The sequence below is a fragment of the Emys orbicularis genome, chromosome 1, assembly GCF_028017835.1.
Source record: "Emys orbicularis isolate rEmyOrb1 chromosome 1, rEmyOrb1.hap1, whole genome shotgun sequence".
NCBI lineage: Eukaryota > Metazoa > Chordata > Testudines > Emydidae > Emys > Emys orbicularis.
Genome location: NC_088683.1, coordinates 148,654,507 through 148,672,358, shown reverse-complemented (window position 1 = coordinate 148,672,358; position 17,852 = coordinate 148,654,507). Strand labels below are relative to the sequence as shown.

General features: G+C 42.9%; 1 protein-coding gene across 1 annotated transcript; it reads left to right on the top strand.

Moving 5' to 3' along the window:
* The first annotated feature begins 581 nt into the window (after nucleotides 1–581).
* On the top strand, nucleotides 582–17,128 carry LOC135886665 (C-type lectin domain family 2 member L-like). Its single transcript, XM_065414449.1, has 5 exons — nucleotides 582–930; nucleotides 5,796–5,885; nucleotides 10,362–10,525; nucleotides 12,756–12,859; nucleotides 15,080–17,128. Exons 1-5 carry the CDS (start codon nucleotides 582–584, stop codon nucleotides 15,213–15,215), a joined length of 843 nt encoding a protein of 280 aa, XP_065270521.1. The 3' UTR covers nucleotides 15,216–17,128.
* The last annotated feature ends 724 nt before the right edge of the window (nucleotides 17,129–17,852 follow it).

Genomic DNA, 17,852 nt, shown 5'->3' with positions numbered 1-17,852 from the left:
CTATGTGGGCAGGGGTGGAGGGGGGATCCTGTTTACCCCCTCCCCAGCCCAGCTGCACTTGCAGTTTACCCCTGACCCCTCCCTTGCTCCAGAGACCAACCCTAGCCCCCGCCGCACTGTGCTTTTACCCCCTGCCCCTTTTACAGTTATTCCCCAGGGGGGCACACAAAAAGTTAATCCGGCCCTGGGGAAGAATGCATTACTTCCATGTCTTGGTGTGGATGACATGGATTGACACTAAAATTGGATGCTTTTGCGTCCTCAGCCTTTTCTACAGCGGGGAAGAGCGTCTGAATCTGGTGTTGGGGCTCAGCTCATTATAAGGTTCAGGTTTCTGAACCCCTCTGATCTCCCAGAGTCTGGGCATGTTGGTAACTCGGCAGGACGGTGCCTGTCACTCTCTGCTGGGTGCTGCCTGGGAATGTACATCGGCCGGGCTGCTGCTGATCCCCGCCCCCGACCTGGGCTGCGGGGCGGGGGCTGGGAGCTCGCAGAGGAAGTGAAAGTGAAAGTAGGTAAGAGAAGCGAGCGCTGGGTCCCGGGGAGCTGCTCGGTAGCGCGGGCGCGTCGCCGTCGGAGGGATGCAGAGCCTCGCAGGGCAGAGCGGGAGCGAATGGTCCCACCGGCCTCCGCCCCGCGGGGAGAGGCCGCAGCTGAGGTGGAGGCGCGGCCGCCACCGTCTATCCAAGTCAGAGTCAGACCTGAGGGATGTAGACCCCGACCCGGCTGGGGCCCAGCTAGCCCTGGGCGGCGCTTGGCCTGCGGATCCCTCCAGGAAACGGGGCTCAGCACGGGACTGCCTGGTGCTGATGGATACCAGGGACCGCGATCCGGAGCCGGGACGAGGCACAGGAGGGGAAGTGGAGCAGCTCCTGGGGTCAGGGCCGGGCGCCGGGACCCTAAAGGCCAGCTGGAGACAGACCACGTGGGGTAAGAGGGGGAGGGGAGAGGTCTATGTCTGGTGTTTGTGTGACATGCTGCCTCCTCCTAGAGCCCCTCATCGTCCCTTCTCCCCATGTTGCCCTTCCACCCTCTCTGCGACTCCACCCAATCTTCCTTCAAGCTCTCTGCTTCCCCTACAGCCCCTTGCTCTCCTCCACACCCCTGGTCTCCCCTTTCCCCTCCACTCCCTGCCTTCTTCTACTCTCCCCTTCACCCCTTGCTATTTCCTCCTCTGCCCTAGCCTGCTCTCCTTGTTCTTTCCCTGTAACAAGCAATACTTTCTTAATAATGTGCAAGACAGCTCCTTACACGTCAACACAGAGGGGCTGAAAGTGATAGGAGAGGAGTGAGGGGCAGGGGAAGTTTGTGTGGGGAGAGAAAGACGCAGGCGCTGTGAGAACAGGGTCACCTCACAGGCAATCTGTGAGGGAGGGGATTCCTGGATACACACGCTCTGTAAAGAAATAAAGGCTTTCGAAGTCCCTGCTAGAGCTGGGAATAACTGGGTTTTAGGTTTGGGAAATCGAACTGAAATTCCAAATGAAAATTTGTTTTAGTGACTTTGAATAACCTCCCTCTGCACCAAAACGGAAACACTGGAGGTGTTTGAGGTTGAACAAAACATTTTGTTTTGACCCAAAACATTTTTAAACGTGTCAGGTTGTTTTGGGGTGTTTTTCGTTCTTTAAAAAAATATAACTAAATTTAGAAATGAAACACCATTTTGAAATGGAAAGTTGAAATGTTTCATTTTGAAATGAAATGTTTTGATGGTTTTTTGGGGGGAAAAAACAATCCAATTTTATTGTCCCGGACAAAACTATTTGCCAAATTTAACCTGAATTTCACAAATAGTTTTGGTGTCCTGAATAGTGCATTTTTTGGTGAATTTACCATTCATAAAAAAATATGCTCCCAGTTCTAGTCACTACACATAGGTACAGGTGTTGATTCTGAATTATTAAGTCCTGATCTCTTTTATTCCCTGGCCTCACAATAGTGTTTGTCAGCCCACCAGGTGTCATTTATGAGCTAGTGCAGGGGTAGGCAACCTATGGCACGTGTGCCGAAGGCGGCACGCAAGCTGATTTTCAGTGGCACTCACACTGTCCAGGTCCTGGCCACCGGTCTGGGGGCTCTGCATTTTAATTTAATTTTAAACGAAGCTTCTTAAACATTTTAAAAAACGTATTTACTTTACATACAACAATAGTTTAGTTATATATTATAGACTTATAGAAAGAGACCTTCTAAAAGCGTTAACATGTATTACTGGCACGCAAAACCTTAAATTAGAGTGAATAAATGGAGACTCGGCACACCACTTCTGAAAGGTTGCCTACCCCTGAGCTAGAGGTTCCATCTTTTCATTAATTCCCAATCCTGTTGTTGCTCATCCCTTTGCCCCAAGATTCTCACTGTACTATCTTCAGCCCTCACCTCTCCACTTCTGTCCCCTCCTTCTCATCATGCCACATATACACTAGTTATTAGGGCTATCGATTAATCACAGTTAACTTACATGATTAACTTAAAAAATGAATCTCAATTTTAAAAAATGAATTGTGATTAATCACAGTTTTAATCACTGTGTTAAACAATAAAATACCAGTTGAAATTTATTAAATATTTTGGATGTTTTTCTACATTTTCATATATATTATATTCTGTGTTGTAATTGAAATCAAAGTGTATATTATTTTTTATTACAAATGTTTGCACTGTAAAAGTGATAAACAAAAGAAATAGTATTTTTCAGTTCACCTCATACAAGAACTGTAGTGCAATCTCTTTGTCGTGAAAGTGCAACTTACAAATGTAGATTTTTTTTGTCACATAACTGCACTCCAAAACAAAACAATGTAAAACTTCAGCACCTACAAGTCCACTCAGTCCTACTTCTTGTTCAGCCAATCACTAAGACAAACAAGTTTGTTTACATTTACAGGCAATAATGCTGCCCTCTTCTTATTTACAATGTGACCAGAAAGTGAGAACAGTCATTTGCATGGCACTTTGTAGCTGGCATTGCAAGGTATTTACATGCTAGATATGCTAAACATTCGTATTCCCCTTCATGCTTCTGCTACCATTCCAGAGGACATGCTTCCATGCTGATGACACTTGTTAAAAAAATAATGCATTAATTAAATTTGTGACTGAACTCCTTGAGGGAGAATTGTAGGTCCCCTGCTCTGTTTAAGAACACTTTAACTGCAGAGTTCACAAAATGCAAAGAAGATACCAATGTGAGATTTCTAAAGATAGTTAGAGCACTCAACCCAAGGTTTAAGAATCTGAAGTGCCTTCCAAAATCTGAGGGATGAGGTGTGGAACATGCTTTCAGAAGTCTTAAAAGAGCAACTCTCTGATGCGGAAACTTCAGAACCCGTACCACCAAAAAAGAGAATCAACCTTCTGCTGATAGCATCTGGCTCAGGTAATGAAAATAAACATGCGTCGGTCTGCATTGCTTTGGATTGTTATCGAGCAGAACCCATCATCAGCATGGACACATGTCCCCTGGAATGGTGGTTGAAGCATGAAAGCACATACGAATCTTTAGCGCATCTGGCACGTAAATATCTTGCAACGCCGGCTACAACAGTGCCATGAGAACGCCTGTTCTCACTTTCAGGTGATGTAAACAAGAAGCAGGCAGCATTATCTCCTGCATATGTAAACAAACTTGTTTGTCTGAGCAATTGGATGAACAAGAAGTAGGACTGAGTGGACTTTCAGGTTCTAAAATTTTACATTGTTTTATTTTTGAATGCAGGTTTTTTTGTACATAATTCTACATTTATAAGTTCAACTTTCATGATAAAGAGATTGTACTGCAGTACTTGTTTTAGGTGAATTGAAAAATACTATTTCTTTTGTTTTTTACAGTGCAAATACTTGTAATCAAACATAAATATAAAGTGAGCAGTATACACTTTGTATTCTGTGGTATAATTGAAATCAATATATTTGAAAATGTAGAAAACATCCCAAAATATTTAAATAAATGGTATTCTATCATTGTTTAACAGTACAATTAATCACACGATTAATCTTGATTAATTTTTTTTATCACTTGACAGCCCTACTAATTATCCTTCAAAATAACATGGGTTCCACTCTTTGTGATGTGAGAGGGATGTGTGTTGTAGTGAGTGGACTGAGGTAGGGGAGGCCTGGCCTCTAGCATCTCAGTTGTCCATCCTTCTAAGAGGAGAGGTACTCTATCAATGAAAACAACAAGGAGTCTGGTGGCACCTTAAAGACTAACAGATTTATTTGGGCATAAGCTTTCGTGGGTAAAAACCTCACTTCTTCAGATGCATAGAGTGAAAGTTACAGATGCAGGCATTATATACTGACACATGGAGAGCAGGGAGTTACTTCGCAAGTGGAGAACCAGTGTTGACAGGGCCAATTCAATCAGGGTGGATGTAGTCCACTCCCAATAATAGATGAGGAGGTGTCAATTCCAGGAGAGGAAAAGCTGCTTCTGTAATGAGCCAGCCACTCCCAGTCCCTATTCAAGCCCAGATTAATGGTGTTAAATTTGCAAATAAATTTTAGTTCTGCTGTTTCTCTTTGAAGTCTGTTTCTGAAGTTTTTTTGTTCAATGATAGTGACTTTTAAATCTGTAATAGAATGACCAGGTAGATCTACAACCTATCCTGGAAAATGATCCCTCACTCTCACAGACCTTGGGAGGCAGGCCAGTCCTTGCTTACAGACAACCCCCCAACCTGAAGCAAATACTCACCAGCAACTACACACCACACCACAGAAACACCAACCCAGGAACCAATCCCTGTAGCAAACTTCGTTGCCTACTCTGTCCCCATTTCTACTCTGGCAACACCATCAGAGGACCCAACCACATCAGCCACACCATCAAGGGCTCATTCACCTGCACATCCACTAATGTTATATATGCCATCATGTGCCAGCAATGCCCCTCTGCCATGTACATTGGTCAAACCGGACAGTCCCTCCGCAAAAGAATAAATGGACACAAATCGGACATCAGGAATGGTAACATACATAAGCCAGTAAGTGAACACTTCAATCTCCCTGGTCATTCTATTACAGATTTAGAAGTCACTATCATTGAACAAAAAAACTTCAGAAACAGACTTCAAAGAGAAACAGCAGAACTAAAATTCATTTGCAAATTTAACACCATTAATCTGGGCTTGAATAGGGACTGGGAGTGGCTGGCTCATTACAGAAGCAGCTTTTCCTCTCCTGGAATTGACACCTCCTCATCTATTATTGGGAGTGGACTACATCCACCCTGATTGAATTGGCCCTGTCAACACTGGTTCTCCACTTGTGAAGTAACTCCCTTCTCTCCATGTGTCAGTATATAATGTCTGCATCTGTAACTTTCACTCTATGCATCTGAAGAAGTGAGGTTTTTACCCACGAAAGCTTATGCCCAAATAAATCTGTTAGTCTTTAAGGTGCCACCAGACTCCTTGTTGTTTTTGTAGATACAGACTAACACGGCTACCCCCTGATACTCTATCAATGAGTCATTCTCTAGCTAACAGTTCTGAAGGAAACCACACATTCACAGAGGCAAACACTTCACATTTTGAGTGCCTAAAGTTAGACACCTACATCCATATTTAGGCCTTCTTTTCAGAGGTACCAAGCATCGGCAGTTCCCATTGACTTCTATGGAAGTTGTAGCTGCTCAGCATCTCTGAAAATCAGGTCACTTATTTAGGTGCCTAAATACAGATATAATTTGAATTCATGTGTGATTTTTTTTGAATGACCAAGTCTCTAAACCCTTCAGATCTATACATATTTAAGTCACTGAAGCGTCTCAACTCTCTCCTTTTCAGGCCTCTGCTCACACCTCTGGTTCTGGAGACGGGTTGCTGGAATTTTGATTGCTGTTTCTGCGATTGTCCTCTTGATGTGGTTTAGTTTGCGTAAGTGCATTTAAGACAAACTGATGTTGGAAAGGCAAAGCAATATCTTTCCTTTCCTCCTTCCCACCTCAGAGCCTTCTGGCTGCTATGAGGATGGGAGAGATCTACTATTTATCCCCCTCTCCATCCTCCCAACCTACTAGCTGCTCTGATGGAGGAGAAGGGTGTCTTTACCTTTCCCCCAGGCTTCTGTTTTTGGGTCCTCTCAGACAGTAGCCCAAACGTGTAACCCTTTCTTGACTGTATTCAGTCAACACACTTAAAATCTCTACACCTGCATATGTAGTGCAAATCTTGCCCAGAGCAACAAGCTGTGTGTTTCACCCTGGTCACTGTGACATCCCCCCCCCACCTCCCCCGTGGTACAACATGGACTATGGGACTGCTGTGCCCCCTTTAACTCTCTGGCTCAGGATACCTCTCACACTGCTCTGCTAGTGACAACCAGCCCCTTCAGGCTTTGCTCTCACACAGCCATTAGCATGTGAAGGCACACCCAAAGTTGTATGCAGGCTCATAGCCTCTCATAAACTATCCACAGGGAGACACCAGTAAATCCCCGCAGCCTTGCACCCCAGTAATGTACCATCTTACACTGCTCAAGGCTTCCTTGGACAGTACAAGCTCATAAGTCCGTCATTTTATCAAAGAACATTAATATGCACCAGCCCTTGTTAACCTGAGCTGAGATTCCATAAGCACTTCAATCAAAAATACACTGGTTGAGATAAAACATTAAACAAGTTTATTAACTACAGACAGATTTTAAGTGATTAAGTGTTAGGTGTAGAGGTCAGAGTTGGTTACATAAGAAATAAAAGGTAAAATCCTAAACTTTATCAGACTAAGCAAGATTTGAATCAAACAGTTTTTCACACCTTACTGGATGTTGCAGGCAGAATACAGTTCACACTAACTAGAAAGCCTAGTTAGGACCATCCCGTCTCCCAAGTTCTAGGAGGTTTCCCTTTTTCTTCCAAACGATCTTGCTTCTAGGTGTTGAGATGGGAGAGGAGAGAGTTGGTCTGGTGATGTCATTGTCCCTGAGTTTATACTATCCTCCAGGTGCCTGGAAAAGTACTGGCTCAAACATGGAGTCTTGGATCACATGTCCTGATGTGCCTTGCTGAGTCAGCGGTTATTCATTGCCTATGTACTCTTTGAGTAGTCTTCAGGAGGGGCCCACTGGGAGAGTAGATTCTCATTAATGGGCCATCAACACATTGCTGGCTTGTACTGATGAAAATCTGTCTTGTGGGTGTTAGTTGCTCCTTTATTGCCACTGAAAGGCTAGCTGTGGGTGTTTCTCAAACTCACAACATATTTCAGTAACAAACATATAGCAAAACTTCATAACTTCACATACAATGTTAATACATACAATTCAACAGGATAGTAAACAGATCATGACTTTTCAAATAATACTTCACACGGCATACTTATCACAAAACCTATCGTATTCATATAACCGTGGCAAATGTGGGGGTACCAGGGTGCTATTTTGAGATACAGTGCTTCACTCTGCTGCTTAGAGCTTTCACAGGCATCTGCAGAGCAAAATTGACCTGGTTCATGTCAGTTCCACTGCTGCTCTCATGTCTTTGAATAAAAACAGTGTAAACTGATCAGGCTGGTCAGGTTGTTGCTGTACTTCAGCTTGGCAAAGGTCTGAGGAGCAGCAGAGACACTGAAACTGTCTGTCAACAGACTTAGGAAGACAGCACTGTATTGGTTACACTTGGTTCCAGTTTGGAAAGTTTCCTGGCTTCAGAGAGTCAGATTCACCATTTTGTGTCAAGCTAGGTTTATGTCTGCTCTGAGTTGCTGTATCAGTGCAAATCACCAAGGATACCAGTGAATCAGGCCTTTAATGAAAACTTAGGTTCAGCAGAAGTTGATGGTACTTTCCTGGGAAAGTTTCCTATGCATTCTTAGTGACCAGACAAATGGACTTTTCAAGCTCACTCAAAGCATTTCATCTTCAAACTGCTTAGCTACTATTTACTCTTGGTAAATATTATAATTCCTAGTTTATAGATGGAGAAACTGAGGCAGAGTTGTCAAGTGACTTGCTCAAGGTCACACAGTAAATCAGTGGCTCGGACAGATTGGAACTTGAGCTCTTGGCTCCCAGTCTTGTCTTCAATTTACTAGACTGCATCTAATTTTCCACTTTTCCCCATCACTGTGTCTAACTAGTAATAAAGGCCCAGATCCTCAAAGGCCCAGATTTAGGCTTCCAACTTCCATTAATTTCAGTAGAAGTTAGGGGCCTAAATACCTTTGTGAAACTGGGCAAACGTGCCTGTATTGCTGTGCAAAATTTGATACTATTTCTAATCTGATATTAAAATTTTAGCTAAACAGCATCAATGCTTCTCGTCAATTTTTAAATTAGAACTGTCTTTAATTTAAATAGAGTGCTTTACAAGCTCTGTCTTTAATAAGACCATTAAAAAAAAATAATACCAGTCCTGGTATTTAACAAAACAGCCCAAAAATTATTCTCCTTGTCTTCTCAGGTCCTCCTAACCTGCTTGTGGTGCCATATTCTAAGTAAATAAATTGCTGCTTCATCATGTAGGTCATTGAAAGGTTTGCAAAGTTCATAAGAACTGTTTAGAATTAATGTTAACTTCAGCTCAATCCTACATACTTAACTGCATTAAGAGAATGTTATTGAGGTTGCAAAGTTAAGCACTCAAAAGTCAGTAAATGCCAGTATTATGATTGTCTGTACAAACTTAATTCTGCCATCTTCTGCATATATATTATGATACAGTGTTTAATGATGTGATCACATACTATTTTTTCCCTGGGACCCCAGCCTCATTCAGTGTCCAGTATGGTTGGTGTGCAAGTAGTGAGGCAGCTGTTCAATATTTTTATTCTCATTATTTAGTTATTAGTGTACACTATCCAAAGCCTGCAGTGAATAAAACATTATTCATTTCCTGGTAGTCTGTAGTTGAGCACTTGTCACTGTACTATCTGAGGACCTCACAAACATTGAGAAATTTCTCTCTACAGTGAGGTAGAAGGGCATTATGATCTCCATTTTACAGATGGGGGAATTGAGACAGACTTGCCTGAGACCACACAGTGTATCAGTGGCAGAACCAGACTTAAAATTTAGGACCACTTCACTCCCAGCCTTGTTTTCATTCCTTCAGCTCATGCTGCCTTACTGTCAAGCATCCACTGACTTTAATTGCAGTTATGGGTGCTCAGCACTTCTGCAAATCAGACCTCAAGTGTCTTGGTTGGGTACCCAGAAAATGAGAAACATGTCATTAATAGCCACCTGCAAAATTTTTGGTTTAAGTGCCTTGTTCAGCATCACATAAGAATCCCATGGCAGAGCCAAAGATAGAAATGAGTTTGCCTGTTTGGCATTCACCTGCTTTACCTATAATATCATCCTCTCCACACATTTTCTAACTTCTAGAGCAAGTGAGGCAGGGATCCTACATGCAGCCTAATTTACTACACAACCCTGATTCGTTTTCTGACCATTATCCATCCGTTGCACTGAAGAAGACAGGGACCTGTAAAAAAAAAGAGTATGTGATTGTGTAATTAAAAATTGTAGCATGATGCATATGCACAAGAGGCTCAAATTAAGGTTATACAGGCCACCTAAGTTCTGGTATTTTCTAGGTTTTCAGTGCTTTCCTTTTGCAACCTAAATAATGTTCTTTTAACATAGACTTAAGGTCAGAAGGGATCATCATGATAATCTAGTCTGACCTCCTGCACATCGCAGGCCACAGAACCTCACCCATCCACTCCTGTAATAGACCCCTAATCTCTGACTGAGTTACTGTTATCATCAAATCATGATTTAAAGACTTCAAGTTACAGAGAATCCACCATTTACACTAGTTTAAACCTCACTGAAAGTCAGTGGGACTTAGCCTTTTAAAATAGTAGGTTCTTTTAAAAGTGATTTTAATGGGAGTTAGGCACCCAACCTGTTTAGGTGATTTTGAAAAGATCACTGTAAGTGCCAAAGTCAATTTGAACATTTTATTCAATGTGTTTATCTCACAATCTCAAACCCCTTCCCATGCCCCAAAGCCCCAAACATTCTTCACTCAGCTGTCTGCCCTCCCATGTCCTGCCAACTTTTAGCTGTGTATTTTCACTACAGAAATGTACAGCCCATTGTCACTTGATAATTTAGGGAGAAAGTAAAATAAATTTAATTTAATATTTTAAATAATTAACAGAAGATATTGTATTGCATTGTTCAGTTTAATCTTTAATTCAGTACAAGCTTCCATTTTTTAATATACTAGAAGTTGCAGCAGAATTTCCCAGGTTGTTGTAGCAGTACCACAGACACCAAAGTGCCTTGCCACAGAATTTAGGACCAGCTTGCTGTGGAGTTCTTAGGGAATAGTGAATAAAACACACAGTCCTATGTATTTGCTATGTACTAGGATAGTAATATTCACTTCATTTCAAATAAAGGTCCTCCCAGATTGCCTCACCAGGAGCCATGCCATGATGACTGGCTATACTACAGAAAGAAATGTTATTACCTCTCAGAAGATCAAGCAGACTGGGACTTCAGTCAGAGCTTCTGCTCTGCACATGGGGCTTCTCTTGCTGTGATTGAAAGCCAACAAGAAATGGTAAGGTTTCCATCCTTCTGATACAGCATCCCTTCTCTCACACCAATGATTCCTGTAATGTTATCACTCTTCCCCCTTCCTCCCCCTCCCCCCACACACATACAACCTAGAATATCAGAATATGCTGGAATCCAACATAGCATGTGACAGAGCTGCTTGTCACTAACAGAGAAGTCAAATCACAAACATCATGTTCAGTTAGAGGATTGGGCCAAAAAAAACCTGATGAGGTTCAACAAGGACAAGTGCAGAGTCCTGCACTTAGGACGGAAGAATCCCATGCACTGCTACAGACTAGGGACCGAATGGCTAGGTAGCAGTTCTGCAGAAAAGGACCCAGGGGTCACAGTGGACGAGAAGCTGGATATGAGTCAACAGTGTGCTCTTGTTGCCAAGAAGGCTAACGGCATTTTGGGCTGTATAAGTAGGGGCATTGCCAGCAGATCGAGGAACGTGATCGTTCCCCTTTATTCGACATTGGTGAGGCCTCATCTGGAGTACTGTGTCCAGTTTTGGGCCCCACACTACAAGAAGGATGTGGAAAAATTGGAAAAAGTCCAGCGGAGGGCAACAAAAATGATTAGGGGTCTGGAGCACATGACTTATGAGGAGAGGCTGAGGGAACTGGGATTGTTTAGTCTCCAGAAGAGAAGAGTGAGGGGGGATTTGATAGCTGCTTTCAACTACCTGAGGGGGGGTTCCAAAGAGGATGGAGCTCGGCTGTTCTCAGTGGTGGCAGATGACAGAACAAGGAGCAATGGTCTCAAGTTGCAGTGTGGGAGGTCTAGGTTGGATATTAGGAAACACTATTTCACTAGGAGGGTGGTGAAGCACTGGAATGCATTACCTATGGAGGTGGTGGAGTCTCCTTCCTTGGAGGTTTTTAAGGCCCGGCTTGACAAAGCCCTGGCTGGGATGATTTAGTTGGGAATTGGTCCTGCTTTGAGCAGGGGGTTGGACTAGATGACCTCCTGAGGTCCCTTCCAGCCCTGATATTCTATGATTCTATGATATATAAGTTGATTCCATTAGCATCCATAACAGAAGCCCATTCATGTTCTGAGATGGGGTGAAAGGAGTTTTCAGAAATTAAAACTGCAAAGTGGGCATGGATTAAAAGTAACCATCAAAGGAAATAAAAATTTGAGATGGACTTTTTTGTGTTTCTTTTTTAATGAACAAAAAGGCCTAAATGTTGGTTTTTTAATAATAATTTTTGGCTTATTAGAAATGTAGGGTCTCATCCTGTACTCCTAAAGTCAATGGGAGGTTTGCAATTTGACTTCAGTGAGTGCAGGATCCGAATTTAGATCTGATCTACCCAGAAAGAAAATAGAATGAAATGGCGAAATGATATCATCAAAATCAAGAATGAAAATTGAATAATTGGGAAGGTAAGGGATATTTGTTCTGTATTTCTCAACTTTTATGCTGGTGTAACTTTACTGAAATCAGTGGAGTTATCCTGGCATAAAACTCCAGCAGGACAATGGTGAATCAGGTCCAGTGTACTTAAACATTGTAATCTCTTAATCTAAATATGTATTTACTTAGATTTCTCCTACTCTCACCCCTCACCACTATTAGTTGAGTGAAGTCATTGCGCTGAAATATTTTGCTGTCCTTCAGAGCATTGTATTATCTGTTATCCATGATACACAACTGATGATATTAATGATCTGTGCACTTTTGCAACTGCAGGGGTAGCGGAGCATGAGGTGAGGTGGGGTGAGGATATACTAGTGTCATTGTAGTGGTTTCTTTCTGACTGGCTGAAGTTGTATTTTGGTCTGCTCTGATCAGTGACCAAGGCTCTGTCTGTCCAACAACATGGCTGACTGGCTCATCCTCCATTGACTATAGTTAGTGACCTCTCTGTGCTTTTAGAGTTGTTTCTTGCAATGAAATTTAGCAATAGAGCAGTAGCGATCTAATCAAGAAAGCACATTGGGCTTGATTGTCCACTGCCTTGTACCTTGTGTGGCTATTTAGATCTGTGCAAAGATGAGCAAAACCCTCCCTATTCAGAATGGTGTCATTTGACACCCACTTGGTCAGGCAAAAATGACAACAGAAGGTGCAGGGCTGGGGAGAATCAGACCCCCGGTATCTGTCTGTAAAATAAAGACAGGAACCCATTTTCAGAGCGGAAACTCTTCCATACTGAATGGATTCAGAAAAGATGCACTTCCCAGCATGGAAATTAATTTCTGACGTATGTTTTGTCTAGAATTTCATAATGAATCGAATGCGCACAAGAGACTCTTGGATTGGGCTGCGCAAGAAAGGAGCCAAGTTCTACTGGGTGAATGGAGAGACACTTAATACGAGTCTGTGAGTTGTCTTTCAAATGTGCTATATAAGAGGAGAGTAAGGAAAGTGAGAAATTAAGGGCTTGTCTACACACAAAAGTTGTTCTGCTTTACCTTTACCATCTAAAGTGGAACCCTTCCCCCCTCCCCCCCCCCCCGAGTGTGGACATAGTTATACTGGTAAAAATGTACTTAGGGGAAGAGGAATAAGCTATACTAGTAAAAATCGCCTTTATACTGATGTAACTGTGTCCACACTAGGAAGGCTATATTGGCATAACAATTTCAGTAAAAATATCACGTCCCTAACTGAACTAATTGTACCAGTACAAAACCCGTGTATAGACCTGGCCTAATGCTGTTGTCCTTCACAGAAGCTGGGGCTATTGTCCCCCTGAACTATTATTTTCCTTTGTTCATTGGGAGAGAGCTCAGCTTCTTTTTAGTTAGTTAGAGAAGGAGGAGAGAAGAATTAGATATTGAAATTGTTGCTGCGTGTATGGAAACAGTAAAGTCAAGAGACTGGCCCACTTTCTACTCTGTTACATCAATGCTGATCTGAAAGTACTTCATTAACTCCATTGGAGTTACTTCAGATTTACACCAGCTTAAATGAGATCAGATCTGGATCAATCTGTTTTATTTAATCTTGTTGCCTGCCTTTTATTTGACTATATGCACATTATGCTGTTACAGTCATGATTACAATACATTGTATGTATAAATTTCCACCTTATGTGAGGAGAAATTGACAGTAGTAATTTTAGTGGGTAAGATTGTTCCCTAAACAGGAATTACCTATGCAATAGATTAAACTCCATGAGGTTACCCTGTATGTAAATCGTCTAGGATCCAGAGGTCCTGTACTCTTTTAATAGCTCTCTGTAGTATAGCGCTATATTGATAAGGGCTCCAAAACTAGTAGATGTCCCCAGAAGCCCCACTAAAGATTGGTTCCCAGTGTGAACTGGGGAAATGCCTGAGGCAGCATTAATTTAGACGATTTTCTCCACCAAGTTGGTGGCCACCTCCACCTCTACCCCTCAAAGACCTAGCAGAGGAGGCTTTTCTGAAGTCTGGAAATGAGGAGACCTATGCTACAGGTGGGACTTCCCCTTTCTGTGGATTCCTCACAAAGATTTTGCTGGGATTTTGTCCTCTCCATCCATGAAGATGGTCTGGGCCATTCTTTCATATCGAAATACCATTTTAGATTTTGAACTGCCTTGCACATTCCAAACACACAAGCAGCTCCAGTAACCTAGCATCCAGTTGTGACTAAAGTAACCTTCTTTAGAAAGGGTGTCACAATAGGCCAGGGGTAGGCAACCTATGGCACGTGTGCCGAAGGCGGCATGCGAGCTGATTTTCAGTGGAACTCACACTGCCCGGGTCCTGGCCACCGGTCCGGAGGGCTCTGCATTTTAATTTAATTTTAAATGAAGCTTCTTAAACATTTTAAAAACCTTATTTACTTTACATACAACAATAGTTTAGCTATATATTATAGACTTATAGAAAGAGACCTTCTAAAAACGTTAAAATCTATGACTGGCACGCGAAACCTTAAATCAGAGTGAATAAATGAAGACTTGGCACATCACTTCTGAAAGGTTGCCGACCCCTGCACTAGGCAATAGTGGGAGTTTTCCATATACAAGAGTGTCACATGGTAGGCTCCATTTCTCCATGTGTTTTGCTTTGCAAACAGCCCCCACACACTCCTCTCTAAGTCCAGCACCATGTGCTTATAATGTTTTATACCCATTCATGGTCTCCATAGCATAAGGCTTTCCCCAAGTTTCTACTTACTCCCTAGGCACAGGATGAGAGGAGGAGGGTGAGCTCACCTTTCTGAGCTCCTGGGCTTCTTTGTTCTTCCTTCCAGCCTCCTGTCCCATCCTGTCTCCGTTTTAACTGCCTCAGCTGATGAGCTGAATCCCCTTGTTAACTGGTTGATCACCCAGTCTTTAATCAGTTATCTCCCATTTGAGCCCAGGCAGGGAGGCTTACAGAGTGCACAGAGTGGTGAGTCAGCCTTAGGCTACTCCTGTTCTGACCCACAGAGTGATGGACAAAGCAACACATTTATTCCTCCCGAATCAGACAAATGTCAAATGGTTCCCTAAAATGTGTTCTCTGGGGCTTCGTCAGCTCTAGTTTTAAATGACATAAGCAATGAAGCATTGATCGTTTATTTCAGAATTTCTACCTTAATTCCTATTTTCTTATGGTTTTTCAGATTTCCTGTACACCTATCAGGTCATGAAGAATGTGCCCACACAGATTCAATCTCCATTTCTACATCAGAGTGCAGGTTACTCAGGAACTGGCTCTGCAGTGTGGGTCTGCCTCAGTCCAGCACACTTTCTCCATAGAACACAGCTTGATGTGTAAATCCATGGACTTTCTTCACATGTGGATCCTGTAGTCCACAATATCTGAACATTTTGAAATTCAGGATCACAGTAGCAGCAGAGAAAACAGAGCCATTGTGGGAGGGTTCATGAATGCACATCTTCAGTACCAGCTGGATACTGATAAATAGAGCAATCATCCCTACATGGAGAAGAATGATAATTCCTACGGGAAGCTGGTAGGGTCCGGGGAAAGGGCTGATATAGTGATAGCAATTGTAGCAGACTTCAGTGAGTGGACAGGACATTGACCATAATGAGACCTAAGAAATGACTGCAACACAAATATTTCCTTGTTTGAGCTTCAGCCCAGCTGAGGAGAAAGATGATAACACAGGTAAAGCAATCACTGATCCGAGAGGGCTCTAAAGCACTGTCCTAGACCCAGCAAACCATCTTTTCATTTGTAAAGAGAAATCTCACTTATTGAGGACCTCAGTTCAGCAATGAGACTGCTGAAGGAAATGAAGCTGGCCAGACTCCTTGAGGACTCTGACAAGGAGCTCTAAAAAGAATGACGTAGAATAAATGGATTTCTTGGATGCGTAAAATGTCACAAAATGGTTATGTAAACTTTCTTACAAAGTTAATGTACAGTGTCCCTCATGTTTCTTGCTCTTTCTGTTTTATCCAGAGTTTTGTAATTCTGTACCGAAGAATTTCAGATTCAGCTTTGTGGGTCCTGGTGTTTCAAAAACGCCTAGGTGCCTAACACCTATTGGAGTTAGGGACCTAGGCACATTGAAAACCCCACTACATGCCTATCTGCATCTTTAAATACCTTTAAAAATCTGTCCTATTAGTCTTCTCTTCCCTCTTTCCCCCCCCCCCCCACCTCCATTTTGTTATATCACTTTAAATATAGATCGGAGGCTGTTTGATGTGGTGACAGTGTCTTCACTTGTTTGTTGAGGTGCCTCATACATCATGAAAAATAAACGTTAATTTAAAGTGTTTTTAAAATGTAAAAGGCAGCATACCTCATAATAATAATGATCAATGCCTAGGTTTTCTGTTACTTTTCCTCAATAGATCTCAAAGTGTGTTACATCGGTATCATTACCCCTAGTTTAGATCAAGGACATCAGAATTTAACGTTTTAAAACAGAACAAGAGTTCTCTACGTTTCTAAAAAGCCTCTGAAAATGTTTTTCTGAGCAAATCCTTTATTGACAGGCTGACAACTCAAGAACGGATGACAGGTTTCATTTTCATAGGCCTTATCACCATTTAGGTGAAGGGTACGCTTGAGTCGTTTCAGCCCAAGGGATATATTTACCCCCAGAAAACAAACATTTGAGAACAAACATAGCTAAGCACTGCTGTTATGATATTACTGTAGAATTTGCCAGGAAAACCTTGGCTGAACCAGTTGCTTGTTCTTGTTACACCCTTCAAATGTAAACAATTGCTAGTTCAGAAAAAAAACAAAACTGTGCTCTGTCTCTGTCTGATTTCAGCACTGAAACAGAACAAAGTGTTTGACTTAACCATGTTAAACTTATTTATTAGAATATGTGTGTGAGCCAAATTCTCCTTTTAGTGAAACCAGTGTAAATTCAGAGTCATTCCACTGCATAAGCAGGAATGGTGTCCCTAGCCTCTGTTTACCAAGAGCTGGGATTGGGTGACGGCATGGATCACTTGATGATAACCTGTCTGTTCATTACCTTTGGGTCACCTGCCATTGGCCACTGTCAGAGGACAGGATACTGGGCTTGATGGACCTTTGGTCTGACCCAGTATGGTCGTTCTTATGCTCTTATGTTCTTATCCATCTTAATATTGTTTTTATTTGGAAATGTCTTTGTTGTTTTAATTTTTTTTCTTAATGATTTAAAATGTCACATAAATAATAAACCCAAAGAAAATGTTAGTGTGGTATGTCTAATGATCTGAAGATATGAAATATCATAGAATCGTAGGACTGGAAGGGACCTTGAGAGGTCCTCTAGTCCAGTCCCCTGCACTCATGGCAGGACTCCGTATTATCTAGACCAGGGGTTCTCAACCGTTTTCTTTCTGAGGCCACCATCAACATTCTATAAAAACTGCAGGGCCCAGTAGGGGAGGTGGGAGACTTGCAGTTCTGGACCTTGGGCATAGGCATATTTTGACTTCTATTTTTGGGGGGGGGAGGGGCGAGCAGGGCTTGGGCCAGCTCCGCACAGCATGGTCCGGGGAGGCAGCGCCACCTCCATGCCCTGACTCACCTCGGCAGACCACCCAGCTTGTCTGGGTTGTGTGTGGTGGGGGTTCAGCTCAGAAAGTTTGAAAACTGCTCAGGGTACAGGGAGGAGGTAGCTACAGGCTGTGTGCGGGTCTGGGGGTAACTCAGGGTGGAGGTAGGGAGTCGCTAGGGGCTGTGTGCAGGCAGGGGGTAGCCCAGGGGGTAGGGAGGCGGGTAGCTAGGGGCTGTGTGCAGGCAGGGTATAGCCCAGGGGGTAGGGAGGTGGGTAGCTAGGGGCTGTGTGCAGGCAGGGGGTAGCCCAGGGGGTAGGGAGGTGGGTAGCTAGGGGCTGTGTGCAGGCAGGGGGTAGCCCAGGGGGTAGGGAGGTGGGTAGCTAGGGGCTGTGTGCAGGCACGGGGTAGCCCAGG